A 20,069-nucleotide genomic window follows, 5' to 3' on the forward strand; every position below is an offset into this window, starting at 1 on the left:
ATAAAGCGTTAATAAAGCGTTTGATTCAGTAAACTGGGGCATCTTACTAGAAAAACTAAAAAATATTCGAGTAAGAAGAGACTTCTCCGCTCGATTGGTTCAGATCTTTCATAACAAATAGAAGACAGACCGTTAAAATAGGCAATAAAATAAGTCGGGTTAGAGCAATAGATACAGATATACTTCAGGGATCGGTTCCGGGCCTAATACTTTTTTTTTCTATTTACATGAATGAAATTCATAATATCAATATTTTCGATCAACTTTGACTCATACGCTTATGATACAGTTCTGATTTCCTCCGCTGAAACCACTGAAGAGTCGATTAGAAATTTGGAAAAAGATATCTGTGCAATAAATAAAAGAATTCGAAATCTTCTACTTAGGCTAAATGCTAACAAAACTAAAAATTGCTTTTTTTCAGCTCAACAAACTCAAACACACAGGCAGATTTAATGAAATGTAATGACTTTCTCTCTAATACTATATGTAACTGTTCGTACATTGAAAGAATGTTGCATTATAAACATCTTGGCATTATTATAATTTCTATTTCAGCTAACCTAAAATGGAAAGATCATACTGATCAAATTGTCAATAAATTAGAGCAATTACAGCAATGATGTTTAAATTGAAGACTACTACTACTTCACCAACTCTGGCCATATCGCTAAATTGCAATTTACTGCCATTAGTGAGATGGGTTGGAAGTGAAGGCACTGTCGATCGGTGGTCGCCTCGAGTTAGTTAGGGAAAATATCTTATCTATATCCTCCCTTGGGTTCTAACCCGGGACCCTGACAACAACCTTCACGATGGTAGACGAGCATCTTACCACCATGCCACTCGGGAACATTAAATTGAAGACTATCGTCTCACACCAAAGTTTGAAAGAAGTGTTTTTGTATGGGTGTTCCTACATATTTTATATGGATTTTAAGGGGGCGGGGGCATATAGAAATTCAATCCATACTATAAATCATCTTTATGACTGTTTTCGACGTGATGTTCTAGAAACAAACAGTTCTTTACATAATAGAGTATCATTAATCCAATTTAATATACGCCAACTTTATTTATATGAAGTTTTACTACTCATGTATAAGAATCCTAATTGGTACCCCAGAGTGAATATACAAAATTTTTTTTTCAAAAAATCATTGTTTTCTTGCTTTGAGAATATGTAGAGAATTTGATGTCATTATTAGAGAGCAGAAACCATTTAATATGTTTGAGAAGGCTGTAAAAGATCGCATACCGGAAGTAACAGATATTGAGCAGTTCGTTTCATTCAAAGGTTAATGAATTTGTAAATTTTACGGAGAAAAATATGTATATATCTATGTTTTTTTAGTGTATACGAAAATATATCTGTAATGTATCATATACAACACATCAGAGTCTAGTATACCATATGAAAGCGATATATTTGGTGTGACTTGCCTGCAGCTGTTGTAGAATATACCTTCGTATGTTGCCAAGCAATCTTGTATATATTTCTGTACGACCCATGGCAAGTTATTTATATACTTTTGGGTCGAAAAGTGTTCGTTCAGAATTTATTGTCGGTTTTTTATATTGTGCTGTTTCTTCAATAAAAAATAAAGTTACATGATTGCATTGAGCACTTATGCTTGAATTTCTTGGAAAAGAAAAGATGCTTTGTGGCTTTCTAACCATAGACATACGCAGGATTATGCAAAGGCGGTGTTCATTTGTCATTTTTTACGGAAATCCCCCCCCCCAGTATGGCAGTCATGGCTCTTAAATCTAGTAACAGGGCTCCCCTCCACACTGGAGACTTTTGTGGGCCCCGGTGAGATTCTTCATGTGCCTCTCGATGGTAAAGTTATACAGTGAAAAACAAAAAAATGTAAGAAACTCTTTCAGCCCCCCTGCCCGGACTACTACAACTAAACTAAACACGCACCTCGTCGACATTGTTCTGCGGAACTTCTAACGAATTGGTGCATGTTAGAATGTGCGTGTACGTGTTCTGTGTAGGGCTTTTTAGTAGTGCTGCCATCTATATTTAAACTATGAGTGAAGTGTAATGAACTAATGATACACTGATATGTGGGGCTGACAGGGCTCCAGCACCGCCCTCCGGGATGGAGTCCTTTCTTGGGACCATAATGCCAGTGTTCCTGACCGATTAACGAGTTTTAACCCATTTATTAGAACAATTTTTTTTAAATTAAATCTGAACGTTAAGGAAATAAATTTACAAAATGCGATTTTTGATGGTACGAAACTTTTTCTTTCGACTTTAGAACATAAACGGTTTTTCAAAAAGGCCTAGTTTGTTTTGTCATTTTCATGGAATTTTTTCTAATTTTTAGGGCAACAACATCCGGAGCTTGCGTATAACCTTTTTAACAGTGTAAATATTAAATTCCTAGTGCATAATGGTATAAGAAAATAAAAGTAATTAAATATGAACATCGATAAGAGGAACAATTTCGATTTGTGAGTTTACTTGTGAAGGCAATATGTTGTCTCTTATTTTACTTCGTTGATTGCGCAATACGTTGAATGATTTTAAATATGTGATATCACTTTGCATGTTATTGAATAATTTTTTTTCCATATAGCCTCAAATATTTATATTCCTCATAATTAGCATATCCTTTTCGCTCCAGATGCACGCGCATATGCACCTCATTTTTAATTGCTTTAAATGGTTTTTAATGATTCTTCCTTCAAGTTAAGACCTGAGGTACACATATGTCTACCTAAATCAAATGATCCTAGTAAAGATAACGATCCAAATGGTTATTAAATTATTGTTATTATTTCTTTTCTTTAAAGGTCATTTTGACATACAATAAGCACAAATCAATCAAAAAAGATTTATAATACTTTTGATTGAGTTGTAAAGAAAGGTTATGAAGTCATAAAGAACATATTCAAATCTTATTTTTAATCTAATCACATATTACAGAACAATAAATTATGACTTGAAGCCTCAAAATTAAATTATTCTAATCATTGTTTTTTCAAACGCCTCAAGTTTTTGTTTAAAAACGGACCCATAAAAAATTTGCTGTGATTAAGATAATGGGTGGTTTTCGAAAATTACATCGACAATATATATATATATATATATATCAATGGAAGTTTTACTAGGAAGACGCAAAAAGTGAATTTCACTCGTACATTAAAATTAAATTTGCTATGTAGTAATTAAATATTTTAAACGTAAAAAATATTCTCACTTAACTTATTTGTGGGAAACTCCTCCCGTGTTGATCATATGATCATATCGTCAGTTGCAATATACCATTCTTAATTTTTTTCCAAATAAATATTAAATTCTTGAAAAATTATTTAAAATATGAAAAATGGAAAAAAAGAGTGATAATTATAAATTTAATATTTTGATTAGCATTATTTATATACATTTTTATCTCTGCGCATCATTAATGTTTTTAATGTGTTTTTTTTTTCATCTGTGTTACTTTTTTATATTTAAATCTTTTTTCCCCTATTAATATAACACAAAATCATTTTTTTTTTCAATATATTTTTTTCTTCACTTCTTATTCTATTTTATTTCGCTGTTGGGTATCTTAAACTTACGAATTCATCGCTACAAATTTAATAAAATATCTATAAGCTCTAGATCAAATAAAATATTCTTGGAGTTCGGTAGAATGTATGAGAGTGTGTGAGAATTGAAATAAAATTGATGTAACACACATACCAGTTGATACGAAATTTTTTTCAAGTGTTAAAAAAATTAAATTAATATTACATTTCACACATAAATCAATCTTTTGAATAAAAAAATCCCTTGGTTGGTTTAGAAAATTTGGATTCGTGGCGAATGATTTAAATCCATTCGAAAATATCATATATCCTCTTAATGGGTATTTTTTTGATAGAAAAAAAATATATTGAAACTTTTTAAAAAAAAAACGGGGTTTTTTTTTAGTTTGGATCAATATCTATTTTCAATTAAGTGTACCTGTTGGAAATGGTCAAAAAAATTATAGGGTCGCCATAATAATAATAATGATAATAATAATTTTTTGGGCAACATGTGCAACATTCTCATAATATTTTTTAAATATTTTTTTCCATTATCAACTTCTAAGTTTCACCAGTCACTCTTTTCAGAGAGAGAGAGGGAGAAGAGAGAGAGAGAGCGTGACACACACACAAGCAATATCACTTTATACGTATATAGGAATGGTATGACGGTATGCAATAGTACTTTGAAATTCGTTGGCAACTCGTTCTTGTGTGTGTGTGTGTGTGTGTGATCACATGACGAGTGCCGAAACCTACGAGTACCGAAGTATGACTATATATATATATATAGAGAGAGAGAAAGTACGTATCTATAGAGCCAATGGTTGTCAAATTATTTGAGGTGGAACTGTCTTTCACCCTGTTTCACCAAATTTTCATCCTGCATATAACACTAGTACGCAGGATCAACCTTTTTGGGGCACAACGGAGAGAAGTACTTCAAAATTCTGCTACCTTTAAAAACAATTTATTGATGAATCAATCAATTGCAAATCAAGAAATTTATTGAAACAACATATATGGGTATTCTCTTTCGAAATTTTATTTTTTTACGTTCTTGGGAGGGGGCACGACCCTCCTCTACTCCCTCTCCCTCCTGCGTAGGGTACAATATTACAATGGATCAAAATAATCATCGAAGAATTTCGGATTTCAGCGAGAAAATTTTCAGTATTATCTAGCAAAAGGAAATATTTTCGAAGAAATATTGAAAATGCTAATACATATCCTTCCTACAAACCCAAACATTTGTATCCTTGAAAGAGTGCATATACACTGAGGCATGGAATCAGAACCATTTTCTAATTGAAAATGAGGTCTTGTGTTCAAAGATTATAATCTCAAAAAAATGTAGTTTCCTCCGCACACGCCAGGATAAGTATAATGAAGTGATGACACATGTATTTCTGTGCCATTCTTCTAGATAACAAAGGTAAATGAATGATTGGCAAACAACTTTTTCCTTTATAAAAAAAACTCTCATTTTAGTTATATTCTTATTTCAAATTTATCAGTTTTATCGTTCTTCCTTCGTCATTATTATTGAGACTAAACCGTCTGACCGTTCACTTATTTCAACCATGTCACAGTTTTGTTATTTTTGTCAAAGTTTCATCACAATTTACCTTGATGACGAACGATGGATTATGAATGCTAATAGCACTGAAATTCACATTTTTATTCAAATATGCATTTCAGTCACGAGATGTATGATTCTTAATGTTTTGTTTGTTACAATGTTACCTCAGAAACGTTAATAGAAGATGATAGATTTCAAGGCCTTGTAGCCGGTAAATACTCGTAGAATGCAATAATATTATTGGAATAAGTTTGAAATCCAAAATGAAAACTTTTTCGTTGTCGATTGCTTCTGAGAAAAAAACATGGTTGCATAATATATTGCAACGGTGAATTCTCAAGTATCGCTTACAACTTGTAATGATTAAGAGTTTCAGTACGTCATAATATGGCTGATTCTAAGAACAATCAACTAAATGATGAGAATCTCGGAAAGTTATTGAATCAAGGACACGAATATGACAAAAAAGGATGACTTAAGAAAATGAGTTTAGTACCTCAAGACCTGTCATCATATTTTCATTATCAAAATTTCGGTTTGAATCAGGGATTGGTTTTTAAAGAAAAAAAAATCATTGATCATTAAATAATTTCCAGGTATTGAATTGTATTTTTTAAATTTTTGAGGCATATTTTACTAGCATCCGGTGATATGAGAAACAATTATTTCATAAAAATGTATAGAAAATATATCAAATTCGTTGTCACAACGATGTTTGGAAGAAGAATTTTCTCACCAAATACGTAAATAATGCCAATTTGGTAATTATTTAATAGTTAACTATCTGTAGAGTTACTGAACGGGGAGGTTCTAAAAGATAAGGTTACAAAAATCCACATCTATAGTAAGGTTTTTACAGCCTTGTTCACTAAGAACAGGACTACGTTCGTATCTTTTGCTTGAATTATAACATTGGTCATCGAACAGACTGAGTGTGACTAGACTGACTCAGCTGACTTTGGGATGTGATAATACTTAAACAATGGCGAGCAACCCGATACCTGCTTTTTTTCATAAAAACGACGCATATTAATTAATAAAATCAAGTGTTTGTTCGTCTGTTCCGTCGTAGCCACCTGAAACGGTTGGCATATTTCTCATATATTCTCGTATTAAACAACGTAAGATGTTTTCCCTTATCGATCAGAACTAGATGCGTTTTCAAAGCTGTTACTTTAATCTGAAGGTTGTTCGAAGTTCATGGCAATATATTCGAAAATGCGTGATAAATTTTTCATGGACGAATTCTTGACACATATCCTCCAAAGCACTCTTGATCACTCACTGATTTCTCTAAAAAACATGCCTATCTCTAGCATTGTGAAAAATTGAATTCTTCATGATTTAATTCGTATTGCTAGATATGGGAGTCACCAAATGATTCAAAAAAAGAAAACAAAGGAAATAAAATTATTTACCACAGTTCAGAGGGGAAAAAATCCAAAACAAAACGGAGACAAGATGTAAACTTCGTAATTTTTAAGCATTTGTTTCAACAACTTTTAGACGAAAAAAGAAACTTTAAATTACCCTATAACCGTTTTAAAAAGTTCTTTTATAGTACTTGAAAAATGCAACTAAAAAGCTAGTGTTTCTCAAAGTGTGCGTCGCGACTCCTAAGGACTTCGCTAGCCTTTGTCACGGGCGTCGCGGTGAGTTGGAGATATTGATTTTTGCTTTGAAGGGGTTCATTTATAAGTAAAAATGTCTACTAACGGGAAGACGCGTTGAACTAATTGCAATAAGCGTATCGGTTTAACCAATAGGCTTATTGGTTGTTTTTCAAGGTTTGTAAGAATCTTTTTAAAATTTTTATAGTAAAGAAATTTCTCTGCGTCAGTTCTCGTGCATCCCATCGTCGAGAGGAAAGAAAGAGATCATCCAAACTAGCGAGAAAAATTTCGCTATCGCGATAGCTAACTTCTGTCAGTACAGTTTATACAAATACAACGCCACAACAGGCAAATTTCCCAACGAGGTGGCTGACTTAAGAACATCATGGATCCCCGAGCCATTTTTTGGAGGCCCTACCTACTACTACTACACCACACATGCACCCCGCCCACAAATTTGAAATGAATCAATTGTTGAACGATAATTTAAAAGATATTTCTACTAGAGCATATAATTTTTGATGCTTTTAACCCATTCGCTACTACCAGGACATATATGTCCCACGAGCATTTTAAACCATTGTTACAATACCACTAGGACATATGTGTCCCATTGAAAAACATCAATGTGATATACTCATTATTCCCACTGATCCTTACTCCTTATTAAATAGCAAAATAAAAGAGACACAGAGAGGAGGTATCCAACCAGTTGATAAAAAAAAAAAATTTGGAGGTGCGGGGGATCGAACCCCGGGCCTTTCACATGCAAAGCGAACGCTCTACCACTGAGCTACACCCCCGGCACAAGCATCGGTAACTGAATCAAACCAATGCAAATAAAAAGGTCGACAATATAAAACATCGAAACCTGACCGATATCTTCGGGCTCTGACGTGTTTGGTGAGTGAACGTTGTTTTTTTTTATGATTTGTTTACGAAGCTGGTTCATATGCCTGACCTTCAGTTCCATAGTGAAGAGAAAGAAAACATCTTAGAACACACTCGAATTTCATAACCATACACCTGTGCATGTAGATAGAGGTTTTATTAACTTTAGTACAACTATATATATATATCCGCAAAAACCGATCCTATTTACCATTGAAACAAATCAGTCGCTCATAAGGAAAAATTCAATCTGTGGAATTTTATTTTTCGATGCTAATATTTCATCTGTTAGTTTGAAATTAAATTGAGTGGTGGAAATGCACACATTTCTCACAATCATCAAATGAACGAAATATGGGATTATTCTTATGTTTTTCAATTTCAAAATTAATATTTCGGTCGAGAGGGGAATATATACATTATATAGGCCTATATATAAAATGCGGATTGGTTGAATTTGGAGAAATGAAGATCATACACGTATCTCTACTGCATTAAGTACGATGGCGTCTTAACGGGTGCGGTGGAGCAACGAGACACTTGCATTAATATTGAAATTTAGGATTAAATTTGAAATTTAAGTTTTGCATTGACTCTGAATTTAATACTTGCACTTTTGCATTAATTCTGAAATTGGTTTTTTTCGTGAATTTCGAATTTTCATCACTTATGAAATCTTTTCTTACAATAATTCTAAAATTGATTCCTGCATTAATTCTTCTAGCAATTTTTTTACACAAAAATGCTGAAACCATACACCAAACCGGGGCATAAATTTTGAAACCATTTTTGGTGCATAAATAATGAAACAATTTTTTTGGTACATCAAACTTTGAAATTGTGGAACCATTTTTGTTAGAATTCAAATCACGTTGCATGAATTATGAAACCAGTGTAAATTATAATTTTAGGAATTTGTTTTGAATTTCTTATACAAGAATTATTGTATTCCATGTTTTCCCCTTCTTTCATTACAAATGATTATTTCATATGTTCTCCATTATGTTGTAGGCCATACAGATTTCATCGCATAGCAAATTTTCCTTTAGTATACGATAAAATTTCAAATAATGCATTATTTAAAATCTTATGTGCATTCCAATTTCGACGATATAAATACTGAAAGTTAGCCTATCCAATATTATGCAAAAGTGACAGTGCGTTCTCAAAAACAATTATTACATGTGAATTTTTCTGTAACTTATATTGTGTTTGCTTTAAAAAAATATTAAACAAATAAAAACAAACAATTAAAATAAATATTAAACAAACTACAAAAAATAGACGACATTTGGTGAAAACTTTATTAGGAAAATGTACAATTGATATTGTGTGTATAAATAATATTTCCGCATTTTATGCAGAATGATATCCGCTGAATCATCACAGATACGAAGTAGAAGATACATTACAGTGAATGTGATAAATCCGGAAATTATACATAATAACTGTCTACTATGCATAATTGTTCAGAATTTCGGTAAGTTTGATAAACTTTCCAGAATTTATCACTTTTACCGGTGATTATGCATAGTACCCAAGCGTCGCGTCATTGGTAAACATGATAAATCGTACCGTATGATATTCTATGCATGATAATTCATAGATGTATTGTATCATTATATCGGGGTACGATAGTAAAATTTTTTATCATTACATCAGGGTCTGATTATATTCATGCCACATACTAGACTAATTTGGGATTTTTTTCCATATTTATTAAATTTACCGATTATACTAGGGCATAATCACTGGTGAAAAAGTGATAAATTTATCAAATTTACTGAGGCGATTATTATGCATAATTACCTATTTATCACATTTAAAGCAACATAGAAATGTATTTATACCTAAGAATAACACTGATGATGGCAAATTAATTTACTATTCAAGTTCGTTTTATTGACACATTCAGTAAAAGTCTGAGTATCGGACAGTTCTGGTCATTTCACGTCGACTTGACAACTCGAGGTGTCATCTAAGTAATTTAATTGCCATAAACAACAAGAAGAATGGATGTTTGTGACACTCTCCTTGGCCGATTTATCGTCAAATGATCGATTCTCCTCTCCGTCCGTTCATGAAATTCAGTATTTCGACCGTGTCAAGTTTGGATTCATGGGAGCACCATTGATGAACGTGACAACGTTTTCTAAGAATTCTCTGACCTTTTTGTGATGAACGAGATGATCTGCTCCTTCCACTCCCGTCAGGCGAGCCCTTGGAAAATACTTTTTGATCAGAGATTCGTCTCTTGGCCTGGAAAACATTGTAAGTCGTCATTATTTGCTTACACCGTAGAAAATATTGGATAAACGATCGATAAATGGGTACAATATAGAGAAGTATATGTCATAATTAGGGCTAGGATTTTTTATGCTCTAAAATATGTTCTATAAAAAATGTATTTATGCTCTTAAAAACTGTAAAAACGACTTATGAAACGAAAAATATGTCATAAAAATTTTTCATTCCTATCTCAAAGAACATTAGTTTTAGCAAAATAATATGATAATGAGAAGTGCTGATGCAGTCAAAGTTATATTTTGAACAATTACTTATTGTATAAACAAACATTCTTAGTTTTACTAACTAATCTCATCCAGCCAAAATTTCCCTTTTGGGTGTTTTTCCCTATAAATTCAGAATTAATGTGATACTATCTATAGATGAAAATATCTAGCCGAGTACGACATTTAGCTTTAGAAAAATCCGCTCAAAATTAAAATAAATTAATAAATAAATATTTTTATTTCATAAAAAAAACTCAAAATTTCCCACAAAAGCTAAAAATTCCCCATTTACCAATTTTAGCCAATTTTTCAATGTGATTGCAGATTGGTTTAAAAACCAAATTTTAGGATTTTTTACCAATCAGCAACGACGTTCCATTTTTATTACGTAAAAATGCTAGCCCTAAGAGCTCTCGTCAGAGGCAGGAACATAGGTGGAGATAGACTTGGAAGTGTGGGGGACACGGTCATTATTGTTGGGGGGCACGATGATGATGATGTGTCAATTCGTATATACATTAGATCAGTGGGCTCCACCTTTGACGTTGGGACACTCCCCCCCCCCCCCCCCGTATTTCCGCCCATGGGCAAGAACCGCAAAACCAGTCTGAAGCGTGAAGCGGGATTGGAATAGCGGGGGAAAAAAAAAAATTATCGAAAATGATGAAATATGCAAAAATATGGCTTAAAATTTTGAAAATACGCTCTATCACGTAAAACTTGCGAAATAGAAATTCCGAGCCCTAGTCATAATCAATGAAGGCGATTGATTACATTGCGACAAAACTCGATATTGTGGAGTTACAGTACTGTTATAGCAATGAATGGCTACTTGGTCACTTTTATTAATTCGACAGAATAGAAGTTTATTGTATATTGATTTTGAAATCATTCGTATAACCATCAGCTCACTATCTTTGTGTGTGTGTGTGAGAGAGAGAGAGCTATTTTTAGTTTAAGAATTATTCAAATCACATTCCACGGTACAATTACAAGTAAAAATATTGGATTTACTCTAGGTATTGTAATTTCTGATAAGAAAAAACACACCTTAAAAAAATGACCGTAAAAAAATATTTAAAAAAAGTTTTCGTTATTACCAAGTGGTCCGACTAATCGATTAATTGGGATGGTTAATCGATGAATTAGTCGCAGTTAAAAATTTTAGATGAGGTGATCGACTAGATCAATCCGATTAAACACATATTACATATATAAACGTTTCTGCAAAATTGTAGAATTTTTGAAGTCCTTTTTTTATCTTGGGTAAGCTTAAAAACTGTAATCTGAAAAATCGTGTCCAACGTGTTTTTTCTTGTATATATATATATATAAGTTTACACTATAATTCATTACTTCTTCCTTTTATTTTGAAAGAACAAATTAACCGATTGACACGAAATTTTTGGCATTTGATTTCCATTATACGAAATATTATTTCAAGTCTTTTTTGAAAAATCGAAATCAGGGGTCGTGACACCCCCGTTAATTTGAGATTAGCGCACGGAAGGAGAGAGGATATATATACATATATATATTTTTATATATATATAGCCTCGTTTCAAATAAAAAAACTATCACATGTCGAATTTTCTTCTTTTTTTTAAATTCTAATATTACATTTTTGAAAAATCGACGTCAGGTGTCACGCCACCGTTTAATATTAAAGCGTCTTTAGTGCCCTTGTTCAAAAAAAACCACGATTGCGAGTACTGGGTCTGAAAGGTATAGTAGCAAAACTAGATACATTTTTTTAAATTCTGTGCATGTAAATGATTTGAAATTATTTTATTGTTATACCCTGCTAATTTAGCGGAAGATAGATCTCTATGAAGTGTCTTCTACTCACACGCGGAATGGTGATTTGGTTCCATACAGGAACAGTGCGTCACCCACGTACACGCCGCTCATAACCTGCTTCAACTGCGTTTCGCTCGTCAAGGCCCTCTCGATGACATCCAAATTGCACTTCCAAACATACGATCCGTCTTCCAATTTATTGATGGGAAACGTTTTCGGGCTGAATAGCAAGACATTTTCTCCGGTTGGTGCATAACCCTGAAATATTACAAAGAAATGATTATGCAGTATTCGACTCGGATTAATAAAGCTCAATTATGTGAATAAAATAGATATAATAACGAGTAATGATAATTACTCGTTATTGATAAGGTACTCGTCTCACGGTAGGTAAGGTACTCGTTATTGATAAGGTACTCACTATGATAATTACTCGTTATGATAAAGACAAAACTTTTTTGTAAACAAAAATCTCACTGCGGGCAATAAATCGAGCACAAAGTCTGAAATCTTTTTGGCGGCCGTACTGAAATCGGCACCCTTAGGAACTTCTTGCACGGCTTCTCGCAGAGCTTGCGCAAGTATCGCTATCATGGTACCACCTCTTACGCTGAAGTTACGGGTGCTAATATCTTCCACGACGAGTTTCTCTACGAGTTCTGGCTAAAATAAATTAGGAAAATACGCATTTTTCGAATAATAACAAAATATCGCACAAAAACAGACAAGTATAAAAAAAAAATTCGAAAATAAAATTCCAGTTAAGGTACTACACGGAAGTAAGTGGAACCGCTTTTCTCATTAGTGCGAATTCAACCTAGCATTTGCGTTGATGAAGTCAACGAAACTTTTTGAAAATATGGGAGTAGATTTTTCAAATCATTTTTTTTTATAGCTAATGCTTCAACTTATTTTTTTTGTAAAGGTAAATTTTATTATTTAGTTAGACGCGAGTGGGAATCTTCGCCATGTGTGGGGAAAGTGGAACATTGATGAAAGGGTAAGTATTAATAGAGCTTCTCGAATAAATCAGAGATCAAAAATGAAATGAAAAATATACGCAGTTACAATGATAACACCTAAGCAGGGGAGTCTTAAGAGCATCATGGGCCCCCGGGTCAAGTGATTTTTCTGAGGCCTTACCTCGCGAATTGTCGAAAATTTTAACCGGTTCTTATTTTTGTGAGGCCCATCTTTTCTTGAGACCCCCGGGCCGTGCACGATGATGATGTCTATTCATATATACACATATACATTAGATCAAGCGACTCCACCTTTGACGCTGAGGGGGAGAATGAACACCCCGTATCTCCGTCCATGTTAAGATGGCACTGCACCTATAAGATTTTTACTTTTTGCATAGGAAAGGTAGCGTCCTCCAATGGCTCAACAGTGAATAGAAATAATTAAATGTACTGAAGACAACTTGAATACTTGGAGGCGAGTACTCCCTTACTCTCAAACGTATTTTTTTCAACCTTTCTAACGCCCAGTGTTCCCAATGCGGAACATCGGTATTATTATTAATCAAAACAAAAACTTTTTGTCACTTGATTTTTATTTCTAATGAAAGTGTGATTTTAAACTTTATTAGCGAAACAAAAATTTCAATAATTTGGCCATAAAAATGCTATCAATTTATTTTTTTTAAACTTACCAATTTTCAAAGAATAATAAAATTAAATTTTTTAAAAACTTTAATATTATTTCTATGGAGTCCAGAAAACATACAAGGGATTTGTTTTCATCAATGTTTCGATTGATATGTCTAAACGGAAAAATCGGAATGTGAAATAAAAGAAAATGTATTTAAAAATCAGTCTAAATCTGAATTCATTCGGTAAAAGGTTAAATCTTAACTCAGTAACATATATTTTCAAATGTTTCATTCAATAAAAACATTATGTGTATAGTGAACGATGTGTATTAACAGTTGACTTGTGGAGCGTAATATTCGATAAGGCTGGGAAAAGTCGTTATTGAGAGGCGAACTTTAAAATTGCCACTATGGGAGAAATTTTTGTTCCAGGTGATTTCATCCGTTTAAGCGGGACACGGTCAAGATTAAGCCGGGCCGAATGCATTTGCATTCCACGAAAAAAGTCATTATCGTCATTATTATTTTTTTATTATGAGCCGATATAGGGAACGTCGTCATCAAATTTTGTTTAACAACAGGAAATTGCGCATTAGCCACTTGCCTGATGGGTTTCTAATTTTTTTCTGAGCAGAAAATATGTTTTTTTTCTATTCTATTCATATATACTTGTATATATATATGTATGACCAGGAATAAGAGACAAGTATATACAGAGAGTAGTACTTAATTTTTTTTATTTAAAAATCTTAAAATTTTGATTCACTTATTACGTTTTTTTTTTTTAATTGAAAAGCTTTTATTTGAATGTTTTTGCATGGAATATAAATACAGTAATCCAATTTTTAGATTACAAGATTATGTGTCTATTGATATCATTATATTATTACATGGAGCCAGTGCTTTTACAGATTCAGTTACATGTTTACTTTTCGTTAACGCCCTCTGAGAGCAAAGATTACGATCTGCTTAGCCAACATCTTCTGTAGCAGGAAGCCTCCGCGTGAAGCTTTGACGTCACTGAAGTCGTCCATTTCACCTGTAGCCACTGGATATAGGAGGCCGAAGTATGAGAAATCTTTACCTTTTTTGGCAGTATTTCTAATGACTATAGGTGAAATGGACGACTTCCGTGACGTCACGAACTTCGCGCGTCGGCTTTCTGCTATAGACGGTGTTGGCTTAGCACGGGCAAGCCGATTCCGGGAAGAAGAAAATGTCCGTGTCTGACCAACACCTGCTATAGTAGAGTATAATAGTCTGGTATAGCTAGTGTTGGTCTGACACGGTCAAGTGGTTAACACAGATTTATCGGATGACACCAGCGCATTTCTTTCCCGCATTAGAATATGTGTGTGCATAAAGAAAACCCTCGACACGTAATGTTGAGTCGTGAAATATACAAAAAATACTCGCACATACCCTTTCCAAAGCCAATGTGATAGCAGTCTTGCCTCCCATGCTATGTCCGACTACAACTGCTTTCTTGATTTCGTGTTTCGCCATGAAATGAGCTACGTCATTCGCCAGAATGTCGAAGTTGAAATCGTCACTCCAGGGGCTATCGCCATGATTTCGAGCATCAAGTGCATATACCTTGAGAAAGACATTTCCCTCTCAGATAAGATTTAATTTGAGTCGAATTAAAATATAATCACCGATACAACCTGACATTCAAACTCTACTAACTAGTCAGAGTATCAGTAAACGATAACAGTTAATATAATTTAGTTAGTTACTAGTTGCCGGATATTTTTATTATATAATGTATCAACCCTTTGGCTGTGCGAAAAGCTGTTCTCAGTGCGGTACAGTTGAAAAAAATCACATTTTTCCAGTGTCTTTTTGTGAAAGCTAGGTAACACTAAAACCCACTCAGAAGCTTCATAGATCTAGCCACAAATCTGGAACCTGATGTCATTGTTTACATTTACTCGATCTTGACTATCCCCGGTTCTTGATCTGTATGCTTTTCTTTCAGTTACGGCACCAGGTGCCAGAATGTGGCAGCCGGATGGAGGTGTATTAATTAGCGGTGAATTATGAGCAAAAATCATAATTGCGGCAAACCGCGGCTTTTCGGCCTCTTGAGTGTATCTTTTCCACAAACAACCACGTGCGGGCACGCAAAAATTCCAGATTTTTGCAAAATCATGTTTAGACACTCATTTTGGCCATTTTGTTCTTGCTCCCTTTCCTTCCCGAGAGTGTCATCTTTTTCGCGGGCAGAAGACGTGCTGGACTACACAGCACGTCTTTAAACTGGATTTAAGAAAGCTTTAAGGATATTTAGGATATTGGAAAAACTTTGATAATTGTATTTGTACACAAGTAACGTGATTGATCATTCCCGGATTCGAACCCGAGTGAAAGCCTGATGCTGCTGACACTCTCACGACCAATCAGGAAGTTCGGGAAAAAGTTGTCGAAAACGAGACTTACGTCTTTGTACTAATATAGAACTATATTGGAGAAAAACAAATGTGAACTTTATTCACAGCACAAGTGGTCTGCTTTGAAAGACCTGGAGAAGGAAGATATGTTGATTTTTAACACCTGGAATATGTATAGTATTCCTGACTCATATAATCAGCTGAAAAAACTTGCGTTTGCTGTTGTTTCCTTATTCGGGTTTACATATCATGCGAACACTCATTTTCAAGCATGGACCTTATCAAGAGTAAATTGAGAAGTCGTCTTATATTGATGAAAACCTGGAATCGTGCCTAAAATTAAAAACAACATGGAAAGCTTGGGTAAGTCCGGTTTGTAAGGAGATGCAAGGCCATTGTTCACATTAGTGTTTGTCAGTCATTGTCATGATTTAATTTTATGGATAAATTAAAATTTAATTTTATGGATAAATTAAAATTTAATTTTATCAATAAATAATATCGTTTGAGCATGATATCAAGTTTTATTCAACGTACCTATAGTTTAACTAAGACTTGAAACTTTAAGTAAAGTTTATCAAGTTTATTTTAGGCAGCGTTGTGGAGTGAAAGACGATGTAGTGTCGAGGACTAAGAAAGGTATGTTGAGATAGTTTGGACATACAGTGAGGATGAATGAAAGGAGCTAGACGAATAGACGAAACAAGTATAAACGACGAGTGTGGATGGTGAAAAGCTTAGGAGTACCCTAATTAAGTTAATAGCAATGTACCTACCTATACAGTTTAAGTTTAAAAAATTTGGCTCTCAAAAGAAATTTCAATCGTTGTACTGTGGATATTTGGCTGTGTTGACTAATGAGTTTGACGACCACTGCTCTGGAAGATACATGCCATATGAAGGGCGTATCAGCGCCACCCTTACAAGACGCCGGGCCAGGTGCGAAAACACATTTTCGGGGCACCCAAAAACTCACTTAAATATAATTACGGGGCATCCTAAAATCCACATATTACAATCACATCAAAGAATCAATGAAAGGAATAATTAATTCGTAATTGCAGAGGCTGTGAAATCCCTCCACGAAATATAAGACCTACAATACTTCTGTTCCGGATAATTTTCCACAAGACTTCGAGATTGCAAAACAAGAAGCGGTTCGACGGACAAACACAGATTTATTTACAGAACAGCAATTTACACGTATTTACAGGCTAATCAGAGAGCTAACAACTTTCTCGCAAAGTTTAAACACAACTGACTGAATCTCCTTGTGCCTGTCTTTCTGAGCCTGCCATCTTGTGAGCGCCGCACTATTTATAACCCCGGAGAAACTTCGAGAAAAAGAACATTCCACAAAATTCTATTTTACAGTTTCCTAGTCTACAGCGTCACCATACGGACTGCCTGGAGGGGTGGGACTTTCTAGATTTTTCTCTACACGCCCTGCCAGTTCTCCACCAATCACAATCATTTCCACCAAACCGAAACCGGTATCAACCGATTTCGATATTTCTGAGAGCCATCGAACGATTCGCGCCATCTATCATCGATAGTTCGTAACACTTCATTGTTCCCCTATTCGATTCGGGGCTCTGTCACTTTGGCTTACAATTAGAACCAAAACTACAATTAGTAACCAATTAGTTAATATAAAAAAGTAGCACATATAATATTAATACACCATGTATACCTCAGTTTAAGACCTTCAAGAAAAAAAGAAAAACATTCACATCATCTGAGGATGATTGAGCACGCTACTACACTGACCATCCCTGGATGATGTGAGCACTTTTATGGTCAATAAAATACCTTACGTCCCGTGTGTTGAGCAATCATAGGTCCTAGTTTATACCAAGTCATCTTGGAATCCATCATTCCATGTAAAAGTATGATCGGAGGGAGATTTTGTTGCGTGTCTCCTGGCGGGTCGTACAAACAAAATGATAACTCCATGGCATTACCTTCAGACTCTCCTAAAGTGTAAATTCAAATAATCAGCAAAACAACTACACAAAAGACATTATGTTATTCAAAACACTATTGGTATGAAAAATTCATGTCAAAAACAATATTTGATGAATATTTATCAAAGAAATAATTCAGAACGTCTTAACTTTCACTCGTATACTTTTTCATTTGAATTATCTATATTAACCCCTTAACTGCCACGGGCATATATATAAGCCTCAGAGGATGGCACTGGGGGAGCGGATTGTGTAAGATTTCGTCGGCAGTTAAAAAAACGACTAAAAATAATAGACATGGAAAAACTAAGAAATCATTTTTTTTAGATATCTAATACTTTCTCCCGAATAATATAGTTATACTCATTCTAATTTTCATACACTCCCTTATTACTCTTAAGGTCTAAAATATAGATTCCCAACTGGTGCTCTGGAACCTTGGGTATCGCAATAGCTTCTTCGGAGTTCCCTGTTATCAGGAAGCTATAGAATTTTCCCATTGATGTTATAATTTAATACAAATTGCCACATTGAAGAAATATTCATGTTTTTTTTGGGTTCCACCCAGAACCCAAACAGTCTCGTAACTATAGCGGGTATCGCTCGAATTGAAACATTGGAAACTTCTAGTCTACGCACCGAAAGTCTAGGTCCCGAACATTTTGAAAACACGAGCAGTGTATATATAACTCGAAAAGACATCGGACCTTTTCTATGCAACCCCGAGACCATCAAAATTTTCTCGATGAAACTTTGTGTTCGAAATAAAATTCACATGCCTCTGCAAGGAATCGAACCATCAACCTCTTGCAGTCCGGGCGAGTACTCGACCATTAAGCTACAGAGGACTGACATTCATTTGAGTGTATATGTGCGCTGAATGAAACTACACATGGACAGCCTCCTGACTCGGCTGAACTTCGAGCCGATCTTCCCGTTAAAAAGTTTTGCCACAGAGAGCAACAAGCCTACAACGGTACAAATAATCATTACACTTCTGAATATAGATGGCGGCACTAGAAATCAGACACAACAGTATATACACACTGAGACCGTTAAGGTACACACACTCGCACTTCAGGCGCAACTCACTCGGTAGTAAATTGCCCATGGCGATGGATCGAAATTGTGCTCGGTTTGAAAGGGAAAAAAAATAAAAGATGACTTGGTTGAACTGAACAAACCGAGCACGACTATGTCGCATCAGCTATGTAAGTCCCGGAGGGAGCGGTCGTGCCGGAAAAACTCCAGTCGGTAGTCCGGCTGGCTAATCAAGGTAACATAAGAAAAGCAAAATGAACAAAATTAAAGTAGCAGAGAATGGTAACAAACTATACATAAAACTACAGAGCCCTGCACACATTGTTGGGGGGGGGGGGGGGAAAGAAGCTGTAACAGAGTCAGTATCACTTTTTTTCGGGAACCCCTTGTGAGGGGTCAAATGCTCCTGACTCGGCTAATAGCCCTTGACGATAACTTAACTCAACTAATAGCTCTTAACTTAATGGTAGAGCACTAGCCCGGACAGCGAGAGGTTGCTGGCTCGATTCCCCGCAGCGGCATGTGAATCTTCTACCCGAAATCATCATCTGGGTAATCCAGTCTTTCATACTTCACTTGATTAAATGCTGACGAGCACGAAACAGGGCGCAACAACGAGCTCACAAGGAAGTGGCCGAAGACGCCTTCTAAACAATAATGCATCTCTATGAAGCGTGATGAGAATAATATTAATTAAACGTTCCGATCACTTACCATCGTGACACGTGGCGTTTGCGGTAAGATCCTGTCCCACAGCAACGGACGCGAGAAAACACATCCAAAAAGCCAACATTTTTCGTTTTTAAATATTCGAAGTATTTGAAGCTGAAAGGCACGTGTTGTCGGTATGTCGTTCTGTCGCCAGTGGCTTTTAGTGAAGCCATTCATTCTGCTCCTTCTTCTTTGACCCCGATTACCTCTCGCCTCGTTTTTTGGCTTCACTTTCATTACTTTTACTCTCGGGTAGGTACATGTCTCAGTGTGAATTTGACATCAATTAGTGTCAACCATTATGTTTCAATAGATCTTTTCTTCTTTTTTTTCGTATTCTTCGTGTATCGTTGACAATTGTTGAAAAGATCTAGTTCATTGAGTGAATTGCACGAGTCATTAAGTAACTATACTCTAGAACGTATTC

At 34.8% G+C, this 20,069-nt stretch overlaps 1 protein-coding gene and 1 non-coding gene across 2 annotated transcripts in view; both read right to left on the reverse strand.

The window, feature by feature from the left end:
- Window positions 1-7,460: 7,460 nt before the first annotated feature.
- Window positions 7,461-7,532, reverse strand: TRNAA-UGC (transfer RNA alanine (anticodon UGC)). The gene has a single exon. It is a non-coding gene; the product is annotated as a tRNA-Ala (tRNA).
- Window positions 7,533-8,919: 1,387 nt separating this feature from the next.
- Window positions 8,920-20,069, reverse strand: part of LOC149076510 (uncharacterized) — a 32,827-nt gene continuing 21,677 nt past the window's right edge. Inside the window, exons 8-12 of the mRNA XM_089242251.1 lie at window positions 17,736-17,899; window positions 14,953-15,126; window positions 12,411-12,596; window positions 11,983-12,191; window positions 8,920-9,879 (exon numbers count right to left, since the gene is read on the reverse strand). Of these exons, the coding sequence (XP_089098377.1) occupies window positions 9,708-9,879; window positions 11,983-12,191; window positions 12,411-12,596; window positions 14,953-15,126; window positions 17,736-17,899 (905 nt within the window). The 3' untranslated portion in view covers window positions 8,920-9,707. The remainder of the gene's footprint in view (window positions 9,880-11,982; window positions 12,192-12,410; window positions 12,597-14,952; window positions 15,127-17,735; window positions 17,900-20,069) is intronic.

This window comes from Pholcus phalangioides, unplaced genomic scaffold (genome assembly GCF_987345545.1).
Source record: "Pholcus phalangioides strain wild (caught in Gottingen) unplaced genomic scaffold, Ppha-v1.0 ptg000015l_1, whole genome shotgun sequence".
NCBI classification, from domain to species: Eukaryota; Metazoa; Arthropoda; class Arachnida; order Araneae; family Pholcidae; genus Pholcus; species Pholcus phalangioides.